This window comes from Malaclemys terrapin, chromosome 6, assembly GCF_027887155.1.
Source record: "Malaclemys terrapin pileata isolate rMalTer1 chromosome 6, rMalTer1.hap1, whole genome shotgun sequence".
Taxonomy (NCBI): Eukaryota; Metazoa; Chordata; order Testudines; family Emydidae; genus Malaclemys; species Malaclemys terrapin.
Genome location: NC_071510.1, coordinates 53,446,504 through 53,469,512, shown reverse-complemented (window position 1 = coordinate 53,469,512; position 23,009 = coordinate 53,446,504). Strand labels below are relative to the sequence as shown.

General features: G+C 40.4%; 1 protein-coding gene across 1 annotated transcript in view; it reads left to right on the top strand.

Moving 5' to 3' along the window:
* ADAMTS19 (ADAM metallopeptidase with thrombospondin type 1 motif 19) overlaps positions 1-23,009 on the top strand; it is a 264,607-nt gene that overhangs the window by 77,390 nt on the left and 164,208 nt on the right. Inside the window, exon 7 of the mRNA XM_054033172.1 lies at positions 17,467-17,510. Within this exon, the coding sequence (XP_053889147.1) occupies positions 17,467-17,510 (44 nt within the window). The remainder of the gene's footprint in view (positions 1-17,466; positions 17,511-23,009) is intronic.

Below are 23,009 nucleotides of genomic sequence, written 5' to 3'. Positions count from 1 at the left end.
ATCTTAAGGTTAACTGAACACAGTCACATACATAATGTAAGGCAATTAAGAAATTAAAAGGATTTAATATCTACAAGCTAATTTGGTTACTGTGATAAATTTTTTAACAGGATATAGGCAAACAGAGACAAATACACTTAGCAACTTGTTTCGTGGAAATTTAGCAACAGCACTGCTCAGATATCCTTAATCCGTTTCCTTTTTCTGAAGCTACAGGAGCAACTCTGATAGCTTTGGCTACAGGTCTCCCCACTCCCTGGCCTTGCCCATCTTATCCTAACTTCAATAGAATAGGAAGTTGCCTGTTATCAGAATTGCTGTTAATGGCAAACAGTCCCATCCCATTAATATCGATGTTAATGGAATTTGGATATTGGCAAAAGGCATGCTGTTTTTTAGTAACTTTTTTTGGAGGGAGAGGTCTTACATATAATTATAATCAATTTCCTGGCTCCGGCCATGCACAGTTGAGCACCTCTGCTGTGTTCCATGATTTTGAAATGACATATCTCTTGCCAATAAAGTTTGGATTCTGGATGCCCTACTTGAGCTTGGTGCTAAGCAAGTGCAAGTAGCCAAGAAGTTTGGTATCTCAAAATCACTTATTTCATTTCATTCATTTTATGGGAGCACTGGAACACAACAGTGTTGTTCCATTCCATTGACACTTGCCCTTAGGAGTACAAGTATCAATTCAATGGAAAGCAGGCAGATGCTGGTGAAGCTCTGTGGCTCTGGTTCCAGCATAAGCTTGGCCAAGGTACTCAACTCTCTGGGCCAATGCTGAAACAGAAAGTGAGTCAGCTGGAGGCAGAGTAGGGGAAGGAGTTCATCCCTTCAGAAGGCGGTCTCAGTTTGTGGAAAGCCTGGCACATCGCTCATCAAAGGAGGAAGGCAAGAAACAGGATGCTGACTTTCTGACAACTACTAAATGGAGGATGGACACCTTACCAACATTCTAGAGGAGTTCAACCATTTGACATCCTCAGTGCTAATAAGACCGCTTTCTTCTACCAGGGCTATCCCAAAAGAAGCCTTGGCATGCTGAAAGGAAGATTTTCAGGAGGGAAAAAAGACATGGAGTGTATCACATTGCTGTGTTGTGCAAACCTGGATGAGACAGAGAAACAGACTCTTATGGTGATCAGAAAGAGCAAGTGCCCTCATTTCCTGAAGGACTACTCGGAGCTGCCCAGGATCTACAGAAGCTCAGCAAATGCCTGGATAACCAGTTTGTTGTTTAAAGAGTGGCTACAGATCTGGAACAGGGAGCTGTGCCTATCAGACTGCAATGTGTGCCTGCTGATTGACAATTATTCAGCTCATTCAGCTAATCTAGAGCAGCGGTCGGCAACCTTTCGGAAGTGGTGTGCCGAGTCTTCATTTATTCACCTAATTTGTTTTGCGTGCCAGTCATACATTTTAATGTTTTTAGAAGGTGTTTCTACAAGTCTATAATATATGACTAAACTATTGTTGTATGTAAAGTAAATAAGGCTTTTAAAATGTTTAAAAAGCTTCATTTAAAATTAAATTAAAATGCAAAGCCCCCTGGACTGGTGGCCAGGACCCGGGCAGTGTGAGTGCCACTGAAAATCAGCTCACGTGCCACCTTCAGCACGCGTACTATAGGTTGGCTACCCCGATCTAGAGCTATCACACATCGTTTAAATTCTTGCCTCCTAACATAACCTCAGTCACACAGTCGATGGACATAGGTGTCACCAAAAACTTCAAAGTTCACTATTGTGCTTTTCTTAAACCTCTCTTCATGCTGACCCACACCTATGAACAGTGGATGTTGTTAAACAATAACTCTTGATCTTGCTGGGGAGTCATGGGCCACTGATCTCCAGAAGACTTTTGGAAACTTCTTCAGAAAGAGAGGGTTTGCATCAACAGCAAAAGATGCTGGCCTGGTGGACACTGATGTGCTGACTGATGTTTCAGTTCCTGAAAACCTAAGAGCAGAGGAATTTGAGGTCATTGTTGAGTTTGACAGTCATTTGCAGGTGGAAGGTGTGCTCATTGACATAGAACTTTTGGAAACAGTAGTGGCTGTAAAGCACCCGCAGGCTACTCTTGACCCACAAGAGGATAGTGCATTGGGATAACAAACTCAAAGAGCCTTTGCGTGTAGACATTTTCCACAGGATATCCTAGAATTGTGGGATAGAACTGTGAGAACAGTTATGAAGCTGCTTGCAAAATTGAAAAAGATTTATGGGGGAGGTGGAAAACTGTAAAAAGTGGTGTTGGACAAATATTTTTAGAAAAAAACTTTTTTCTTTGGTGCTTTTAAAAAGCTTTTATTTTATAGAATTTTGTGCTACTGTACTCATTGTGACACACAACAAGATGAGACTTCCTAAATTTGCTCTAAGTCCCATGGTATACTATACAGTGTATCCATTTGTGTGTCATGTTAGGTTGTTTTTTTTTTTTTTAGCACATTGTATTGAACTGAAAGTTAACAATTTCACTTTGCAGTGTATTGTTGTTCTATTCTCCTATTTCTATGCATCTCCCTGAAAACAGTGCCTTCTGCTTATTGGCAATATCTGGAAAATAGCAACTTTTTGCTAGGAACTGAGAGATTGCTCATAAGCAGAATCTACCGCATTCTACTAGTAAAAAGAGGTCACGGAGAGAGCTGGGAAAGTGGGAGAAATTGAAGCCCAAGCTGCCAGAGACCTGACCCTTGTAGCTTTGCTACATACTACTCTCATCCAAAGTTCTCCATACTAAACTCATCCTCCAAACCTATCTGCACCCTCTTTTGAGGGTCATTTAGATTAGTTCTCTGGATCAGGGACTGTTTTCATTGTTAAATGTTTGTACGCTGCCTAACACAATGATCCTTGATAGGGGTTCCTATTACTACAGTAATACTAATAAGACTACATCTAAGAAGCTTCCAAAAACTCATCAGAAGGCATCCCCAGTTTGACAGATCTAAGGAAGCCTATCAGACTGAGACTCAAACCCAGGGTTTAACAACTGTGAGTGTGTTGGCAGGGCTTGGGACTAGATCAGGGGTCGGCAACGTTCGGCACGCAGCTCGCCAGGATAAGCACCCTGGCGAGCCGGACCAGTTTTATTTACCTGCAGATAACGGCAGGTTTGGCTGATCGTGGCCCCCACTGGCCGCGGTTCGCCGTCCCGGGCCAATGGGGCCAGCGAGCCGCGTGCTGAACGTTGCCGACCCCTGGACTAGATGATGAAGGGAAGGCATGAGTAATGGGGAAGAATGAATGGGGAGGGGGCATGGAGAGTTGACAGGCATAGATAAATAGGGAAGCGCAGCAGTTGGTAGCAGGGCTGACAAACAGAACTAGAGAGCAGGGCTGAAGAGCAAAGCTTGTTGCAAATGCTTCAAGAGTTAATTAGCAAATTTCTGATAGCTTTTAAAGGGGCATGTTGGACAGCCCCAGTGGCCTCTGACAGACCTCTCTTCCATATCATATCCTTAGAGGCAACGAGCAGTATTAGTGTTTCCAGTGGGAACTGGGGAGAACTTCTGGAGATCAGTCTGCCCATGCCACACAGCCCAAGTCACTTTGAAACATAAACTTTCACTGGACCAACTCCTCCCCTCAATATGGGCCTCACCCCTGGGCCCTGGACTCCTTCATGTTTATGGCAGAAAAGCTGCCATCACTGCCAGCAGCAGCTTCAGCAGGAGGCAGGGACAAACAGGCTCTTGTAGTGTATTGCCTACAGTAGCTGTGTTTGACCCAGAGCTGGCTGCATTTCATTGGTGGGTGAAGTGACTTCTGTTGTATTTCTAGATTGTAAAATGCTTCTATCAGATAATCCTGTTTAAGTCTTGATTTTCTGATTTTCTTTTTAATAATAATTTGCTTAGTTCATACCATTTTTACCTGTGAATTACAAAGTGTTTTTTGTAGAAGGGTAAATATCATTATCCCTTTGGGGAAATTGAGGCATAAAGAGGCAAAGTGACTCATATGAGGTCATACAACAGGTCAGTGTCTGAGCCAAGAATTAGAGCCTAGACCTCCTGAGTTCCATTCTACCAGTACTAGTCACTGGACCATACTACCTCTCATCTCAGGACTGCTTTAGCTTTTAATAGATCATACTAGCATGGCTTGCTGACTGTGGGAATGTTTTGCTAATCCAGACTCCCTCTGCACATCATCAAGGTTTATGGTTTGTTAACCCCATGTGTGGCTAGTTCAAAGAGTTTCATTCTATTTACAAACGCAGAACAGGCTCCCTTGTCATAATTTACAAACAGCCTTGGACAGTAGACCCGGTTTCCTGAGAGAAATAATATTTAGACAGATGAACACCAACTGTTTACTCTATATTCTTTAAGTAGAAACCAAGTATTTTAGCTTATTTAACCCTTTCTGTAGCAGGCCTTTTAAAAGTTGGCTCTTTCCTTTCTATAGCATGAAAATGGAGCATCAGAACACAGAGTTTTGAAATAGGGACACAATGCTCTTCGCAGGTCAATGAACTCTGTGTGTTCTGAGACACAAAAGGATTTAAAAATAAATACTGCTCATCAGATTTCTAGTGAGACTTTTTAATGGATTTATATGTTTCACAGAAATGTGTATGCCTCACTTTTCATGGTTTCTAGATTCTTTGACTCAACAATCAGTCAATCTAGCTTTTCTTCATGACAAAGGTTTCTATATGAAACTATATACCAAACTTTTCTACCACACTTTTATCTTCTACATTGACAAAATAGGCTGTAGTGTTCACAATAGATGTGTTGTCAAATGGATTAGTTTCCTTTAATTTAGAATAGTCCTACTTGAGTGCATGATTTTTGTCTGGTTTTATTTTCCTAGTGGTAGGCTTATTCTGATGAAACAATTACAAGTTTAATGTAAGGTGCCATAGAAATAAAGAAGGGAGAGAACAAATTTGTTGAAAAGGGGATTTTTAAAAAAGTAGATGAGAGTGGGGCTTTATTATAAGGAGAGGTTAGGAATTAAGAGAGAAATTGCTTTAAGGTCTCTCTTGTTAAAACAATCTGATGTGCACTTAATAAATTAACACTTATCATATTAAAGATTTTCATATAGAGAAATATTTTTCTCTTTGAAGAAAACTCACATTGATGCAACAAGGTCCACCATGTTATTTAAGTCTTGCAGTGCAGCTGTACTGAGAGAACCCAGGTACAGTGGCTGTTTAGAGGGCATTATCATCATGTCTCCCTCCTTGCCCAGCATGAGCTGGAGTGGAAGGTGGAATTGAAGGCAGGACAGAGGAACGCCCAGGGGATCCACAGTTACTATCTGTATGCCTGGGATTTTATGTGGCCCTAACACTGAGATATTTGAGTACCTCTCAAGTACCTTCCAAAAATGGAGATAACATCTAGTGTCCCTAACATATCATACAAATGATGTACCACATTTAGCTGCTGCTCCAATGCACAGCTTGCTGTAGTGCAGCTCAATGTACTGTGATGTGTGTGAACGTGCACTAGAACAGCTTCTGTATACACACAGACAGAAAAACTGTTAAATAAAAAAAAGTACTGTTGCTTACTAATATTGTCTGCTTCGTTTTGTTTTTATGACCAGGGCTGGCCTTACCATGAGGTGAACTGAGGCGGCCGCCTCAGGTGCCACACTGTGGGGGGGCGCCACTAGGACCCAGAGTGTAGAAAATTGTGTCTGCTGCTGGTGCATATGTATTCTCTCTGCTCTAGATGCACAGAGATGGTGGAGTGCTGTGCTGGAGGAAGGAGGACACAAGAGACATAACAGGCAGGCAGGAGAAAAGGTGAGAGGGAATAACAGAAAACAGCAGGAGCTGTGGGGAGAGAGAGGAGGAGGAGCCTCTTATGTACCTCTCTAGCACCCCCAGGAGCCTGGACTGATTAACACCAGCTTCTCAGAGAGCTTCCTGTTTCCTGCTGCTTCCCTGAACCCACTTGCAGAGAACAGGCAGTCAACTGAAGTAGCAGGAGCCAGTTAGGTCCTTCAGATGCTGATAACTTCCCTCACTCAGGCCCTGCTACCAACCTGCTTATTTGTCCCCTTCAATGGAGTGTTGAGAGCCACTATAACTGGCACAGAACAGCAGTCATAAGTGAAAGAAGAAAACACCCCTCTGGGGCAGCATTCAGAAAAAGAAAGAAAGCAAGGGAAGCTTTCCTATCTAAGCAGGAAGGAGCTCTCCTGAGATACATAGACACACATGTTCACGGTCAGCCTTCCGGCCCAGTGAGGATGTGAGTGGTGAGGAGATGCCTGATCTTCCAGTTAGTCAGAGTGCAGGTGACCTGGCAGCTACTGCAGCATCCATATCTCCATCTCAAATGGATGTAACCATGCACATTCCTGAAGAAAAGTGTAGATCAGAGAAGAGTGTGGTGGAGGCACAAGAAACAGCTGCTGCTGAGTTTAGTTCCTTATGTCTAGATGATCCAGGACTGTGGACTCACTTGAGCAGTAATCTGAGGGACTTCCTTGTACTGCATGGGCCACAGCAAGTGAAAAACTTTATGTGCCCCAAAGACAATGAAAATAGAAGTTTCCATCCAACACATTACTGGTGTGAAATCCCCAATGGTGACAAAGTGGAGAGGCCATGGCTTATGTACTCAGAAACCCAGGATGTTGCATAGTATTTTTGTTGCAAACTCTTCCAGTCTAATGTTCCAGCCACATTGGGTTCTACAGGAACAAAGGACTGGAAAAATCTGGTTAGAAATCTGGCATGCCATGAGAAGGCAGCAAATCACCAGAGAGCATTCCATAGGTGGAAAGAGCTTGAGATGAAACTAAGGTTAAAGGCCACCATAGATGATCAGCATCAAGAGAAGATTGCATCAGAGTCTCTTTACTGGCAAAAGATTCTGAAAAGGCTCATTGCTATTGTGAGAATGCTTGCTACCCAAAACCTAGCACTGCGTGGCACTTCAGATCAGCTGAATGTACCAAATAATGGAAACTTCCTTAAAATTGTGGAGCTGGTGGCTGAGTTTGATGCTGTACTCCAGGAGCATCTAAGAAGAGTCACCACCCAAGAAATATACACACACCACTACCTTGGAAAAACAATTCAAAATGAGATCATACAATAAAAGTCAAACAGAAGATTGTGGCAGATCTGAAGTCAGCAAGATATTACTCTGTTATTATGGACTGCACACCTGACATCAGCCATACGGAACAAATTACTTTAATGGTGTGTTTTGTAACAACAACAGAACCTAGTGAAAATGTCCCTGCAATGGTGACTGTCAGAGAGCATTTTCTAGAATTTATTGACATTGATGACACTACAGGAGCTGGTATGACAAATGTGCTTCTTAAAAAGCTGGAAGATACGGGAATTGTGATAGCTGACATGAGAGGTCAGGGCTACGATAATGGTGCCAACATGAGAGGAAAGAACAGAGGAGTGCAGACACGGATCCGAGAGTTCAATCCTCGAGCTTTTTTTTGTCTCATGCAGTTCCCATTCATTGAACTTGGCGGTCTGTGATGCAGCATCAGCTTCTAGTGAGGCTGCTGAATGTTTTAATGTAACTCAAAGCATCTATGTATTTTTCTCTGCATTAACTCATTGATGACAAATTTTGAAGCAACATCTGGGAACATCCTCTCTGACACTGAAACCCTGAGTGCCACATGATGGGAAAGTCGAGTGGAGGCACTAAAGCCTATCAAACACCAAATTGGGAAGATTGATGATGCCATAGTTGCCATTATGGAGAATAATGCTATGACAGGAACCGTTCATGGGAGAATAGTGGCAGACGGAAATGGAATCACCAGAAACATATATAACTTCAAATTTCTGTGTGGCTTAGTGTGGCATGACATACTGTTTGAAATAAATGTTGTAAGCAAGAGACTCCCAGATGTTGACCTTGATATATCTGGAGCAATGGAACAACTGGACAAAGCAAAGTCATACCTACAGTCTTACCGGTCAGATGACGGATTTCAAAATGTTCTGAAGAGTTCACAGAAATTGGCAGAGGAACTTCACGCTGAAGCTATTTTCCCACCCATTCAAGAATACAAGAGTCACCGAATAAGACATTTTGATTACGAGGCACGGGATAATCCCATAAGAGACCCCAAAACAACAATTCAAAGTTGAATTCTTTAACAAGGTGCTAGATTGTGCAATACAGTCAGTTGAAGAACGTTTCATGCAGCTCAAGGAACACAGCAGTATATTTGGGATGTTGTATGATATTCCAAAACTCCTCACTATACCTGGAGAAGACCTACACCAGCAATGCAGGGCACTAGGGACAGTGTTGACACATGATGACATGCACGATATTGATGTGAGTGATTTAGGTGATGAACTGAAAGCCCTTTCAAGATACATTTCAGCAGAATCAACTCCAAAGGCTGTTCTGGAATATATGTGCACAAATTAGATGACTACCCTCTTTCCAAATGCTTTTGTTGTTCTGCGCATACTTCTAACACTTCCTATAACAGTTGCCAGTGGAGAACGCAGCTTCTCCAAACTGAAGTTAATAAAAACACATCTACGCTCCACAATGACACAGAAGAGGCTGGTTGGCTTTGCAACTATCTCAATAGAGCATGAGCTGACCCAGACTGTGGACCTTCAGAAAGCAGTTCAAATCTTTGCAACCAAGAAGGCATGGAAAGCACCACTTTGATTATTCAAACAGATAAAAATGCCAGTGTTTACTATTGAGACAAGAAAAGTTACATTTGCTGTTCAGGCGTTTGAAAGTTAAGTGTTAATTAAAATTTTTGAACAAGGCATTTAAGTTGTTAGTTCTCCTGTATTGGGGTAGGTAGCAGAGCAGTACCATGAGAGGAGTAGAACCGGAAGAAGGCAGAACTGAGACCTTTCAAAGTTTTGGCCCATGCGAGGGAGCATAGGGGGCGTCATTTGAGCTCCCCGCCTCAGGTGCCAAAATGTTGTGGTCCGGCCCTGTTTATGACATAAGCAGAAACTGAATTTGTAGATGCAGAGAGCCAATAATCCATATACTAACCTGCCCTTTGTTTAGCTTACTGTTCAGCAGACATACTTTAAAAAAACTTGGAGTTTTCCTTTGCAACTGACTTTGATTAGAAAAGTATTCGTATTTGCCTTCAATATCTAAAAAGATTTCACCTTAAGTTATATTGGATACAACTTCTAGTTAAGTGGAATAATAATAATAGGCATTTAATTCATGTAAAAGAAATGGCAACTTTTTATAAAAATAGATAATTGATACAAAATCATACTTTCGAAACATTAATCCTCACAACATTTACAGCATGCAGTAGGTAGGTAAGTATTACTGTTTCCACATTATAGAGAAACTAAAGCAGTGGGGTCCAATTACTTACCAAAATTTACACAGGAGAGTATACACTAAGGCCAGGATTAGAACTCATGAGGAATTCATGTTTTCTCTGGAATGGAGGGAGTGGACTGGGCTATACCAGCTATACATATTCTGCTTAGAATATTCTCCCACTCCTACTGACCCATCACATATTAACATACTGATGTGGAAAAAAAAATTTCCCTCACAGTACGTACATCAGATTTATAAATTCATAGATTTTAAGGCCAGAAGGGACAGTTATGATCATCTAGTCTGACCTTTTGCATAAAACAGAACTAGATCTGGGTGAAATTTTTTGGATGAAACTTTTTTTTCACTGAAAAATACAGATTTTGGTTTAAAGAAACAGTTGTGAATTTTGTAGTTTCAGGAGATTGTTCCAGACTTTGGAAATGTTAAAAAGAAACATTTGATTTGACCCAAAATGAAATTTTTGACCTTTTCAATTTGCTGAAAATTCTGAAAAATTTGGGTTTCAGTTTGACCCAAACCAAATTCTGTTTTCAGTCTTTTGAAACCAACAGCAAACCAAACAATCCATTATTTGCACAGCTCTGCATAGAACCTCTGTCAGTAATTTCTGCATCAAGCTGATAAATTTTGTTTGAGCTGTAGCATATCTTTGAGAAAGACATCGAGATGTGATTATATGACTGTTGTGGAGAATCCACTGCATCACTGAATAATTTGCTTCAGTGGTTAATTACATTCAGTGTTCAAAATTGTTCCTTATTTTTAGTCTGTCTAGCTTCAGCTTTCAACCAGTCATACAAGCTGGTAGACCATATCCTGGAATGCAGTCACAAAGAAAAGGACTTAGGGGTAATGGAAGATAACCAACTGAACATGAGCTCCCCGTGCGATGTTGTAGCTAAGAGGGTAAATACCACACTTGTACATATAAGCAGGGAAATGTCGGGTAGGAGCAGGGAGATAGCATCACCTCTTTTGTGAGATATTAGTGGAATAATGTGTCCAGGTTAGGAGTCCAAAGTTCAAAAAGGATACTGAAAAATTGGAAATGGTTCAAAAGGTGTCCAATATCTGGAAAACATGCCTTATAGTGAGATGCTTAAGAAACTCAATCTATATAGTTTATCCAAGAGAAGGCTAAGAGGTGATTTGATCACAGTCTACACATACTTACATAGTGAAGAGATTTTTGATAGTACACAGTTCTTTCATCTAGCAGAAAAAGGAATAACACCATTACCCCTAAGTCCTTTTCTTTGTGACTACATTCCAGGATATGGTCTACCAGCTTGTATGATCTGTATATGTTGTTTCTAAATGTATGACCTTGCATTTGACTGTATTAAAATGGATGTTGTTCAAAAGAATCCATCTCACAATGTGATCCAGATAGTCTATATAATTGACTTGTCCCCATCATTATTTACCACTCCACCAACTTTTGTGTCATCTGCAAATTTTAACTGCAATGATTTTATATTTCTTCTTTGAGTGCTTCTTCCTGTGTAGTGTGCTTCAGGTTATGCATGTGTCCCAAACACCAGGACCAGAGAACTTTTTCCTAGCAGAGTCCATTTGGCATGATCTCTTTTCATGCTCCACACCGACAGTACAAAGGGGGCTGCTGAACTTTATTTAGTTCCTTCTTACTGCTCGTGGTCTAAGATGGAGCTTTAGTTTTCCTGTAAATAGTTCTTTAAAAAAGTTACTCTGAGTTATTTTAGTCTAGTTAGTTAGGAAGCTTGTTGGCATGTTTCCCTAAATTTTGGGACCTCTCCCCCCTTGGGTAGGGAATGATTGCAGTATCAACCCATCCCTAGTTCTTCTATTGGTAGGCAGGGAGAACATGCCAAGAATCCTTGGCTTCAAGAATGGTCATCTTCCCGAAACCTTTCCTGGTAACAGATGATCACAACACCTGTTTGTACTGCCTGGCGGAAATCCATGCCCTGTCCCTCTGCAGGTCATTCCTGAGAAGGACAAAACAGTCAAACGAGTTTGGAGTTTGAAGATTCCTCATGGAGAGGTCCATGAACACAGGGACGGATTCTGACCAGGGAGATCCCCCCTCAAAATATGTCAGATTGAAGAAAATAGGAGCATCCCTTATAGTGCTGCTCTGGCTGATTCCGCAGTCCTTCCCTCCCACCTCCATGCCTACCCCCCATTGGCACCAGAGACTTAGCAAAGCAAACAGAAAAGGGAGAGACAAGCACTCCCCATAAGGACATGAGGGAAAGTTCCTCATCCAATTCCTCTAACAAGAGGCAAAGTCTCCATCCTGTACCAAACCAGAAGATACCACCTGCTCTGGAACAGGACTGTCTGGTTCCAGGAGGGACTGGAATGGGACTTCATCACTTTCTAGTACTGGCACCACCAACAACTATATCTGCATCAGCACAGCACCGATGGCCCAGGTTACAGAAATGAAAATTGTTTCCAGCCCACTTCTCAGCACTGGGCAACCTAATCATGCTTCTTGAACCAGAATCATTGATATTCTCTAGATTCCCAGTCCTAGTACTAGGACATCTCTCTTCGGTACCCCTCATTGTTCCCATCTTCAAGCCAGGGTAGAACTAGATTGTCACCGGTTGATGAGTAGAGTCTGGTACTGAGAGCTCCCCTGTTAGAGATGGTCTCAGAGTTATTGGAGTCAGGAGGAGGATATGGGGGACTCCCATCTCCGGAGTGGGGATCGAGCCCAGACAGAGAGTCAGAAGTGGTGAGGGTGTCTAGTATCCTCTTTATACGTACTAATACCTATCACCCTGGGTCCCCACACCAAGGGGGAAGTTCCACACAAAGTACTTGACCATTGAGCAGGGGAACCTCGGAGGTGTACGTTTCCCAAGGAGAAGGAACAGCTACCACAGCCTCCCCAAGAGTCTCCACAAGAGCAGCCAAGAGGAGAAGACCAGCCAGAATGCTGGTGACCTTCTTCTCTTTGGACAAGGCTGGGATTCCAGCTTCCTGTCATATCCAGATGAACCTAAGTCCTTTCAGAACTTCTTTAAAAGGATAGCAGACATGCTACAAATTTCCCTGGAGAAGATCCAGAAACCCCTCACAGACAGCTGGACATCCTGCACAGCTCCAGACCAAGTAAAACGGTGCTCACAATAAATGAAGCCATTGTCAAACTTGTCACTTTGGCACATGACTATCACAGTTCCACCAGCATCATAACGGGCAGAAATGAAGTGAAAGGGTCAGAATTATACTCGATTCTTACCTGCCCCTAACTCACTGGTGGTGATGGAGTACAGTAGGCGGAGACAAGCCATATCCACACCTCATGAGGAGGCTAACAGAATAGACCTCTTTGGAGGAGGATGTCAGACTCCTTGATCTCCAGTTTCAAACTGTCATTCATTGATGACCAAATATGATTTCTGCATGGATAAGGTATTAAAGAAACTGTACCTAAAGTTTATCCCCAAGGTAGTGATTGACTTTCACATCAACCAAAGTATCCACTTACCTGTGTTCTATCTTAAGCCACACACCAGGAGGGAAGAGGTGACATGGCGCTCTCTATACATGCATAGGCTCTTGCCCTCTCGCTCTACCAACAGAAGATGAAATGATTCAGAAGGCTCATAAACCTGCAGTAAATCTCCCAAACTACAGTAAATGAGTCATTTGTTCGTTTGTTTACTTCAATGCAATTGATAACCTCTGGAATGGACCTTCAGTTCACATTAAAATAAGTGAAGTGGACAATATGCTTAGAAAGTGTCATGTGGTTCAACAGTCTGTGTTGGTGTGTTTTTCAAAAAGTTTTGTTGCCTAAATATAGACGGAAAGAAAAGAATATTTGAAACCTTGTCATCAGTCATCCACAAAGATCCAAAATAGTAGCATTTGCTAGTATAGTGATAATATTTGCCATGAGGGGTCTATTAATCGTAACTGTGGCTAAAAAGGGCCATGTGACTTGTGAAAACATTTTGGTTGGACAGTTGTCCCATAGTTCCTAATACCTGAAACCAACATGGACAAAAAGAATTAGCAGTGGCAATAGGTTTCCTTTCATAAAGAACCCAGCCCAATGTATGTTCTTACAACTTTGCATAGCTTGAAACATTAGAAGTTAGGAGAATTGAAAATAAGAGATGATTTGGAAGTTTTATTTTGTTCTGAAGATTTGATAGGCTGATTAAGATTATTATTTTTCTTGTGTAAATTTTGTTAGAAAACTGTCAACCAGTTTGAATTTAGACATACTAACTGCACTTTTGTTGACAAGTCTGTTTACAGCACAAAAGTTAAATATATCTAAAAATGGCAGCTTGGAACAAAACTATCTATGGAGATTAGATTTGAGGGTTTTTTTATATATTTTTCTTCTGCTGCCATTTCCCATCCTCTTTTATGCATCCCTGCTATGTATCAAACTGCTGGTGTTTTATATGTATATTTTTTAAACAAAAGATTCCAGTATAATGGGAGGCTTTAACTTTGGAAATGGGATATTTGATCTTTGCATTGCCCCAAGGACCTTCTATAATGCTATATTTAATGGGTTTAAAAGTTTACAAGTTAAGTATAATGTATTAAAATGACAGACTAGTAGTTGCCTGCTTCTGCCTAAGCTTCTTTTCTCCCATTAGTCACTTTATTTAAGCTTGAAAATCTGTCATAAATCTCATAAAAGTTCCACTGTACTCCCACTTGAACAAGAGACTATTCTTCCCTCCATATGCTTGCTAAATCATCATTAGCATTAATGGAAGTTGCATGCTTGGTACAGATAGGAGAAGAGACCTGAGTGGGACTTTACTGTAGTTTCCAGTCTTCAAATGTTCGATTGCTCTTTAAATTAGGCAAAACATATCATCATTATCAGACATGAAATCAAGTGGGAGTGTAAGTTGAAGAATGAAGTGGTGGTGTTTAAATTATAAAAACTGAATTTTTTGAAGGCAAAACATGCACGTTAAATCTCCCCTTCCTTGAGACATGATATCGCTCTAGTATTAGTCTTGAGTGATAAACTTCACATGAGGTGACTTATTTATTTAGATAATTGTGGGGTGAAGCTTTAAAAAGTTAATATTAAGCAGAATTTCACTAATATCTCTGAATGTTTTTTTTAATGTCACAACTGTTGTTTTTATGTGGATTTTAAAAATAGACTTGCTATTTGATAAACATGGTCAATTGGTGATCATTTTGTTCAACTTTATTACAAAGTAATTTTTGCAGCTCATGTATTTTTTTCCCCTATCAATATGAGCATTTTATTTTTATTTATTTGTAGTATGCCCCCCCAAAATTTTTGTGCACATCTTATGTATTCGGACACTAGCCCTCTGATGTATTATATCTAAGGAAGGAGAGAGAAAGAAAAGCAAGCAGATCATATCAATGATTGTACCTTTCTCCAGGCCTCCTGGTGCATTTTTTATGATTTATTTATACCATAAAATATTTGGCATAGGGATCATGTCATCTCTTGTTTTTTGTGCTTGAGCATGCTGGCATGTAACAAATGGGGGGAGGAGGGAGCGGGGACCCTTACATATTCTATACAAGTAAACATGTTTCAATGATGACAACACACATTTGGAGAACACTGATACATTCTTTGTAAAAGTATCCTACAGGAATCAGAAAACAACTGCTGAAGGAGTCATTTATAGGTATATCTAGAGCATCATAAAACTTTACCAAGGGGCCTATTCTCAAATGTAATTCATCCTCATTCTTGGAAATTAAAGGATGTATTACATTTTTTCAGTGTTAGTTAGGACCCAAGAGCTATTTATTTTCATATTGCTAGGACATAACAGAACTATTTCCCCAAACTCCCATAGTGAAAATCTGGGATGCATAGTTCTGACAAAAAGGGAAAAGAATCCCTGTTCATATGTGAAAATAAACGTATACAGTAAACAAAAGGCTCTTATACATTGGCAAATTAAAATTTTTGTAATCTGTCTCTGTTACATTCAAGGATCCATTCTCCCTTTTTTCCTGCTTGTAACACCAATTAATAATAATGGTTGGGAAGAAGGCGGTATGGTGGTAGAAGGGGAATAGGTGCTTAGGTCCTCAGACTGTTGATGCACACAAGATTGAACATAGGTACTATATTTCTTATGGTTTTGCCATGTTGCATAACAACGCAATAGGTCCCTCGAGTACAAAAAATATTTTCACTTTATTTCATACCTAATTCAGCACTCATATTTCATTTTGAAATGTTCCCCTCTTGTCTAAATTTCCTTTAAAAACAACAAGTTGGGATCAGTTAGCTTTAAAATCAACATCCCTTTCATCAACCTACCTGTAAATTCTAATATTTTATTAATAAGATGCCAAACTCTGCCACTGGATATGTTTGTCCATTTTACTTGCCATTTCTCTGTAAGAACAAGTAAAATAGATGTGATAGTGTCAGACTGTTTTATCAACATGGGAGTAAAAAGCTTGTCTGAATTGGCACAAATGAACACTGATATTTATAGAGATACATATATAAAAACTGGATATACAGTAGGCAGCTATGTCAGCCTTACTGCTGGGAAGCTACACAAGACTTGACCTGCAAGCTTTCTATTATTTTAGAAAAAAGATGCACTGGCAGAGAATCTTTTCCAGCATATGTCCAGATTATGCTTCATTCTAGCAATTTTATTCTCTTAACAAAGCACAAATACCATCAATAATTCAATGCTTTTAACATTGATAAAACAAATATTGTTTTGGGTTGTAATCTTAAGCATTACTGATTTTTTTTCTTAAAATAAAAGGAAAAATAAGAGACTTAGAGTTTGGTAAAGCTGGCTCCACTGACTAGAAGTACATTTCAAGAGATCAGAGAATTGTGAAAAAACCAAGAGTTATGACCCATGTAGTTTAAATGTGAGGTACAATAACTCCTCACTTAACGTTGTAGTTATGTTCCTGAAAAATGCGACTTTAAGTGAAACGATGTTAAGCAAATCCAATTTCCCCATAAGAATTAATGTAAATGGTGGGGTTAGGTTCCAGGAAATTTTTTTCACCAGACAAAAAACTATATATTATATAGATATACACACAGTACACGTTTTAAACAAACATTTTAATACTGTTCACAGCTATGATGATTGTGAAGCTTGGTTGAGTTGGTGAAGTTAGAGGGAGGGAGATTTTCCAGGGAATGCCTTGCACTAAATGATGAACTAGCACTCAGCTGTGCTCTCAAGGGTTAACACATTGTTGTTAATGTAGCCTCTCACACAAGGCAGCAGGAACATGAGGGAGGGGAGACAGCATAGCAAACAGAGACAGACACACACCTTGTGTGTGGGAGAGAGAGAGAGAGAGATGCACACTGCCCCTTTAAGTAAGCTGACCCCACTCTTAAGTGCATTGTCTTTTTAAGTGGATCAGGAAGTTGAGACAGCGGCTGCTACCCCAAGCTCTGTCTGTCTCTCTCCGTCTGTGTCCCCTCCCTGCACTATATGGAGAAGAGGTAAGCGGGGTGCAGGAGCGGGTGGAGGGGGACACCCTGACATTAGCCTCCCCCTTGCACAGCAAGCAGGAGTCTCTGGGAGCAGCTCCAAGGCAGAGGGCAGGAGCAGCACATGGCAGTGTGGGGAGGGAGAGCTGAACTGCTGGCAATTGATAGCCTGCTGGGCGGCTGCAGCACAGGGAACTTAGGGGAGTGGGGAGCTGATAGGGGGAGCTGATGGGGGGCTGCCGGACCACCCTGGTTTTAAGCCCCCACCAGCTAGCTGCAACGGGCTGCTCTTCCTGCAAGCAGTGGACAAAGCAGGCGGCTGCCAAACAACGTTAGAAGGGAGAATTGCACATTTTTAAATGAGCATGTTCCCTAATTGATCAGCAATGTAACAACGAAACAACGTTAACCAGGACGACTTTAAGTGAGGAGTCAAGTATCTGTTGCTTTAAGTGAGGAGTTACTGTACATTTTTGTCACCTGATTAAACCTAAATCTGCTCTGCGGATAAACTAATATTAAAGTGTTCTCATTAATCCCAGCATTTGCTTCACTATGCTCCTTGTTGAGAACTCCTTGTAGTTATTCACTGAGCCATGCGAAATATGTGCAAATGGCTCACACAATCATTAGTGATCTAACAGTATGGCTTGCTTAAAATTTGTCTTTTTTCCTCCTCGCCCGATTCTAGGAAGGATTTCTGCGTACATAAAGATGAACCATGTGATACTGTTGGTAAGTAAATAAATGTAAAACATATTTATTTATTTATATATATATTCTTATAAAGTCAGTGTTGTGTAAATATGTAATGTTGAGTGAACATATCAACATTTGCGGATTAATATTTATAACTAGTTAATGCTAAAACTGTTTAAAATTGCTATGATAAACAGGATTTATGCCTGTCATTAACAAAACAATATAACAAAGTGAAAAAAACCTTGACTTTTTAATCTTTTCATTTTAACAGATTCTTCAAACCATTTTTTCTTACTCCCTTGGAAGTTTAACACTTTCATATTGTGTTTCCAGTAAATTTGAATTAAGAACATTAAACTAAAAGGGGTGTTTATAGTTTATTTAAAATGTAGCAGGTTTCTTTTTGTTCAGAATATATATTATAAAAAAGATTATGCCTTAGGTACAATATGTCTTAAGAGTGTAGCTTTTTAGAAGCACACAAGAATATGTCAAATAGCGTGTAAGACATTTTTGGCACCATTCAATTAAAAATGGACACTTATTACACTACACGTACCTTTATATAGTACTTGCCATATTCCCTATACTTACAATGGGACATAACTCAAATTTAATAAATGTAACTACTTTAGGAGTCAGATATCCAGTTTTAATGGCACCTACAGTAAACAGTGTCCTCAGTTGAAAAGCCACCGTGTTAGAGACTGAGTCAACCCCAGAAGACAATATACTCCTATCCAAGCATGTAGTGTTCAGTGTCCTGACCAAGGTCAGATTGTAACAAGTAGAACTTGAACTCAATTGACTCTTTTTCCACACCAGTGAGACAACCATTTTCATCACCAGCTTTGGTAGGAGAAGTCTATAGTGCATACCATGTAAAAGTACACATTTACTGCAGTAGCTGATGGCACTGTCCATGCTAGTAGGACAGCTCTTCAATACTAGCTCTGGTGGGAGAACTGAGGTGTGCCATGTTGGATATCAAGGTTACATAATGAGACCTAGTTTAAGTGGGCAAAGATTCATTATGGTCAGTGGAGTGATATCGTTTTTACCCCAGGTCAGAATTTGGCTCCTAGCACCCATAATGACAGTTCAAATGTAGTCACAATTGTTCAATATACAGGTAGATTCAACAAAATTAAGACAGCACAGGTGGCTGTTTAACCACTTTGAATTTACAGAAAAGAAAAGTTTTGTAGGATGTGACTTTGCCTGTAAGGCACAGGATTAAGCAGTAGTAGGAACATTTTGCCTGATTCACAGCAGTAGCATTTAAAGACATTCCTTATGACTTAGATTCTTGTCATTGACTCTAGTGTTGTTCCTTTCTGAGTTTTCATCCCAAAGATATGTGTCTATGTGGTAGAGTTGGATGGGGCACTTCAGTGCTGTAGTGTCTATCTTAGCGGTCAGGGACTGGTAGTGCTCACTATTTCTTCCACTTGTTGGCCACTTAGTTGGGTACGTTTTTTTTGTATAAGTACGTTTTTTGGAAGTTGGCAAGAGTTGATTCATGATGCTTATTTCTTCTTGCCTTGTGATGGGAAGAACAGTTATTTTCACCTGAAGGAGAAAGTTATCTGACCAGGAAGTTCTTACATTTCTTATATCTACATCCAGGCTGAGGATCTTGGTCCAGAGTACAGGCAGTGGGTCCGGGTCTGGAGACTACCCATGACAAATCTTAGATGGAGGGTTCAGATGGGAAGCTTAATGCTGTTGCATCTGAGGCATAGTTTGCATGGATATTGAAATCTCCCACTATGATGAGCCTTCTGAATTTAATGACCATTTTGCCTGACAGAAATCAGGTCAGTTGGAAATCTTTTGGTATCTGGTGATTTGTAAATTAATAGGATGCCTGAAATAGTTTTGTGTCTGGATTTCACGTATAAAGAAGATGCACTCAAAGCATTTTTTTTCAATTAAGCTTTACCTTCATTTCAGCACTGGAGAGAATAGAATGTCTATTTTGTCTCCAGATTTGTTGTCTCTGGGCCTGAGTCTGTGGTCTATACAGTAGGTCAGCAAACAAGCTGAGTTAGTACTGGACCTGCAGGGTCAATAAACCAAATTTCTTGATGCAGACCAAGTGAGGCGATTAATTGGTGATAAATACATGGAAAGTTTAAGGTTTGTTGTCTATTGATGTAGAGTTGATCTATATAAAGATCCTTCTGATTTGGTACTGTAGGAGGTGACTGACTGTACCAGACTGACATTGGCTGATGTTTCTGATGTTTATTTCTTCTTTTATAATTTGTATTGATAGGGGTATGGTCTGCCTGATTGGCAGTACTGGTGAACTAGTGGTTTGCTGAATACCTTGAGTGGCAAGAATGCTCAACTTTCCAGAGGGCTGAGTTAAGCCATATTGTGAAGTGATGGTGACATAGTTTTGCTTTAGAGTAGTTCAAAATGGAATCCTGAGAGATTGGTAATCTTATTGCTGTAGGGAAGGGAAGAAACCAGGAGCCATTGAGCAGCTCAAGCCCTTTGTCTGGTTGTAACAATAGTGCCATTGTTGAGGTCTGGTGAGGATAACAGGCAGAAGGAATGAAGCTTTGGGAGAGTCTTTCATTGAGGGTCTAGCTCAAGGGCAGTGGCTCTTTTGATTCATTTCTGGGGTTGGGGCTACATGGAGTATCACAGCCTCAGTTTCAGAATTTGAAAATCAGTAGGGAGGTGAGGTCACAGTTTACTGAATATGTTCTTCAGCTATTTCTGGGGCTGCTGCACTCCTACTGGAGAAAAAAGGGAAAGTTTAAAAAATTGGAAGCTGTTATCCTCAAGGTACAGAAGACAGGGTGGTCCATCTCCTGTTGTTCCAACTGTTGTTATGTGCCAAATGAATTCTTAGTTCCCCAAAGAAGTGGCTCAGAATATGAAGTTTCCTTGTGATCTGAAATACTATTTGTTTTTATAAAATAAATCTATTATTCCCCCCAGGCAGAGTATAGAGTACTGTGAGGCATAGCATATAGTTAGGACAGATTTCTTTCTAGCTAAAATCAGTGTTAATCTATTAATTAGGCTTTGGATGGTGCTGAAGACTAATTATAACTTTTTGCCCTTTTCTTGGAGGTTGGGACTATTGCCTCTACAGTGTACTACATCTCTGCCTGGCTAGGAGCAAGATGGTTACATCAATGTTATGAGGATTATAGAGCTAGATGTAAATCTTGGGGCAGGTGGGCGCCCTTAAGTGCATGAGTGTCTTAATTTAGCATCTTTGATTTTGCTTTTACTAGGTTCTGTAAACCACAAAGCTGATTTTAGGTTTAGATTAGACGGTGAGCAAAAGTTCGATAGAAGGTAAGCAAGAGAAGTATGATCTTACAATAAATCTTCACTTAACATGTTTATAGGCAAAAAGAGATGGTACGTTCCAGGAATGCTTAACATACTATAAATTACAGCATTTGCCAAAGGAAGTCAATGAAAAATTCTAATGTAATATCAGCTGAACAATTCCCAGCTGTCCAAAGATTACAAAAAATATGGACACATCAAAATACACATTTTTATCTTGTGTGGCAAGGAGAGTGATAAGGCAGCTCACTGTGAAACATTAATGTAACCATCCGTGTTATTCACCCCACATGATTCTTACAGGTTGTGTTTTTCAGCATGATACCCAATAACAAAATGGAGAACATGCGAAAGGAACCTTGAAGGAGGATTATTAAAGGATGGGTTGTATTAACTAATGGGTATTGTCATGTCAGACTCTAATTCTTCCCAGTGATGGGCACTAGACAGATAATTGTTGGATTTAGTGTTTATTCATTAAATGCCATCACTGCTCAAGATGTTATTTTAGGTTTGACGTGAGCACACATTTACCTAGATGAATAAATGCCAGTATTGAGTTATATAATCTAGATTTGAGTGTATTTGTATGGCAAGGAAACCAAAGTTTTAAGAGCCTCCTATCTTGTTTTGCACAAGGTTTTATGTTGAGTGCTGCTTCTTGAAGTATTTTATTCATTGTGTCTTAGAAATATGGATTTTTTTACAGTTTTTGTGTGATAATCTTAGAATTTAAAGCTCTGTTTACTAATCCCCCTCCCCCCAAAAAAGTGCGTATGCAAAATTTATTGTCCGTCCTTGAAAGATTTAATTATGCTTTAGATTCAGGAACAAATGGCTATAAAGGCTACTAAATTTCCTGAAATATTTTGCATTTTAGAATATAGATTTTTTTTTTTTTTTAGCTTCTGATTTTCAAATTTTTTTATGAAGGATTGCACTATAGGTATAAGAGCTTGGAAAATTTTGCTGTAGCTAGTAGAGTCTTTGGGCCATGTTTTGATCATACATTGTGCAAATCCATAGTAATTCCAATTACTTCCTTCTTGATTGAGTTCACTTTCCTATAAAATAATAGGGCTAGATCCTTGCATGGTGTAAAACAATTTAGATCCATTTACTTAAGTGTATTGATTTCAGTGTTGCCAACTCTCATGATTTTATGATGAGTCTTGCAATATTTGATGTCTTTCATAAAGCCACAGCTGCTGGAATCAAGAGATTGTATAAGAAACTGATCTTTTTAAAACAATTTGTTTCTAGCCCTTATGGTTGCAGAGGAAAGCTCAGAAATCTGATCCAAGTGTATCCTAAAGGCAAAGAAACAAGAAGGCAAATAAAAAGAACCAAACATTTATTATTTAAATCAAATCTCATTATTTTTAAGACAATCTCATGATTTTGGGGGCAAAAGTATGCAAACTGAAAAACTACTTGCATACTATGCTGATGTGTGCTATAGAAAACAGGAGGGAGGCAGAGAGAGAACCCTGTTTTTTTTCTTTCCCCCCTAGTTCTTGTCTGTTCTGGTAAGGGTTATTTATAACAATAGTAGGTTCAAAATTTTCAGATGGAAATAATTTTTCGAGTTGTTTGTGTCCCTTTAAAAACAATATTACCAACTTGTTCTTCTACCAGCTGAAAACTGAATCTACCCCTTCTCCACAGAGGAGCCAGTGGAGGGAGTGGTTCCTTCCCCTTCTTGGCCAGTCTGTTCCTTGCTTCTAGGTTGGGCCCTATGAAGGGCCATTTGTCTACTTCCCCTGCTGGGTCTTGCTGAAGGGCGTGTGTAGGTGAAAATTCCTTCCCCCTTTGCACCAGCGCAGCAAGCGCGTGCCTGGGGCGGCAAGCTGCGGGGGCGGCCTGCCAGTCGCTGTGAGGGCGGCAGGCAGGCGTCTTTCGGTGGCATGCCTGTGGGAGGTCTGCCGGTCCCACAGCTTTGGCGGCAATTCGGTGGTGGGGACACCGATGGCGCGGCACTGGTGGACCTCCTGCAGGTATGCCGCCGAATCCGCGTTACCAGCTGACCGCCTGCAGGCTTACCGCCAACAGCCGTCTGCCTGCCATGCTTGAGGTGGCAAAAAACATAGAGCTGCCCCTGTTTGCTACTCAGGTCTTCCTACCAGTCCCAGGGTCTCTTTCATTCTCCTGGGCTCCCTGAAGAGAGAGAGTGGGGGGACAGAGACACCTCTCAAGTCCATAGAGGGGCTT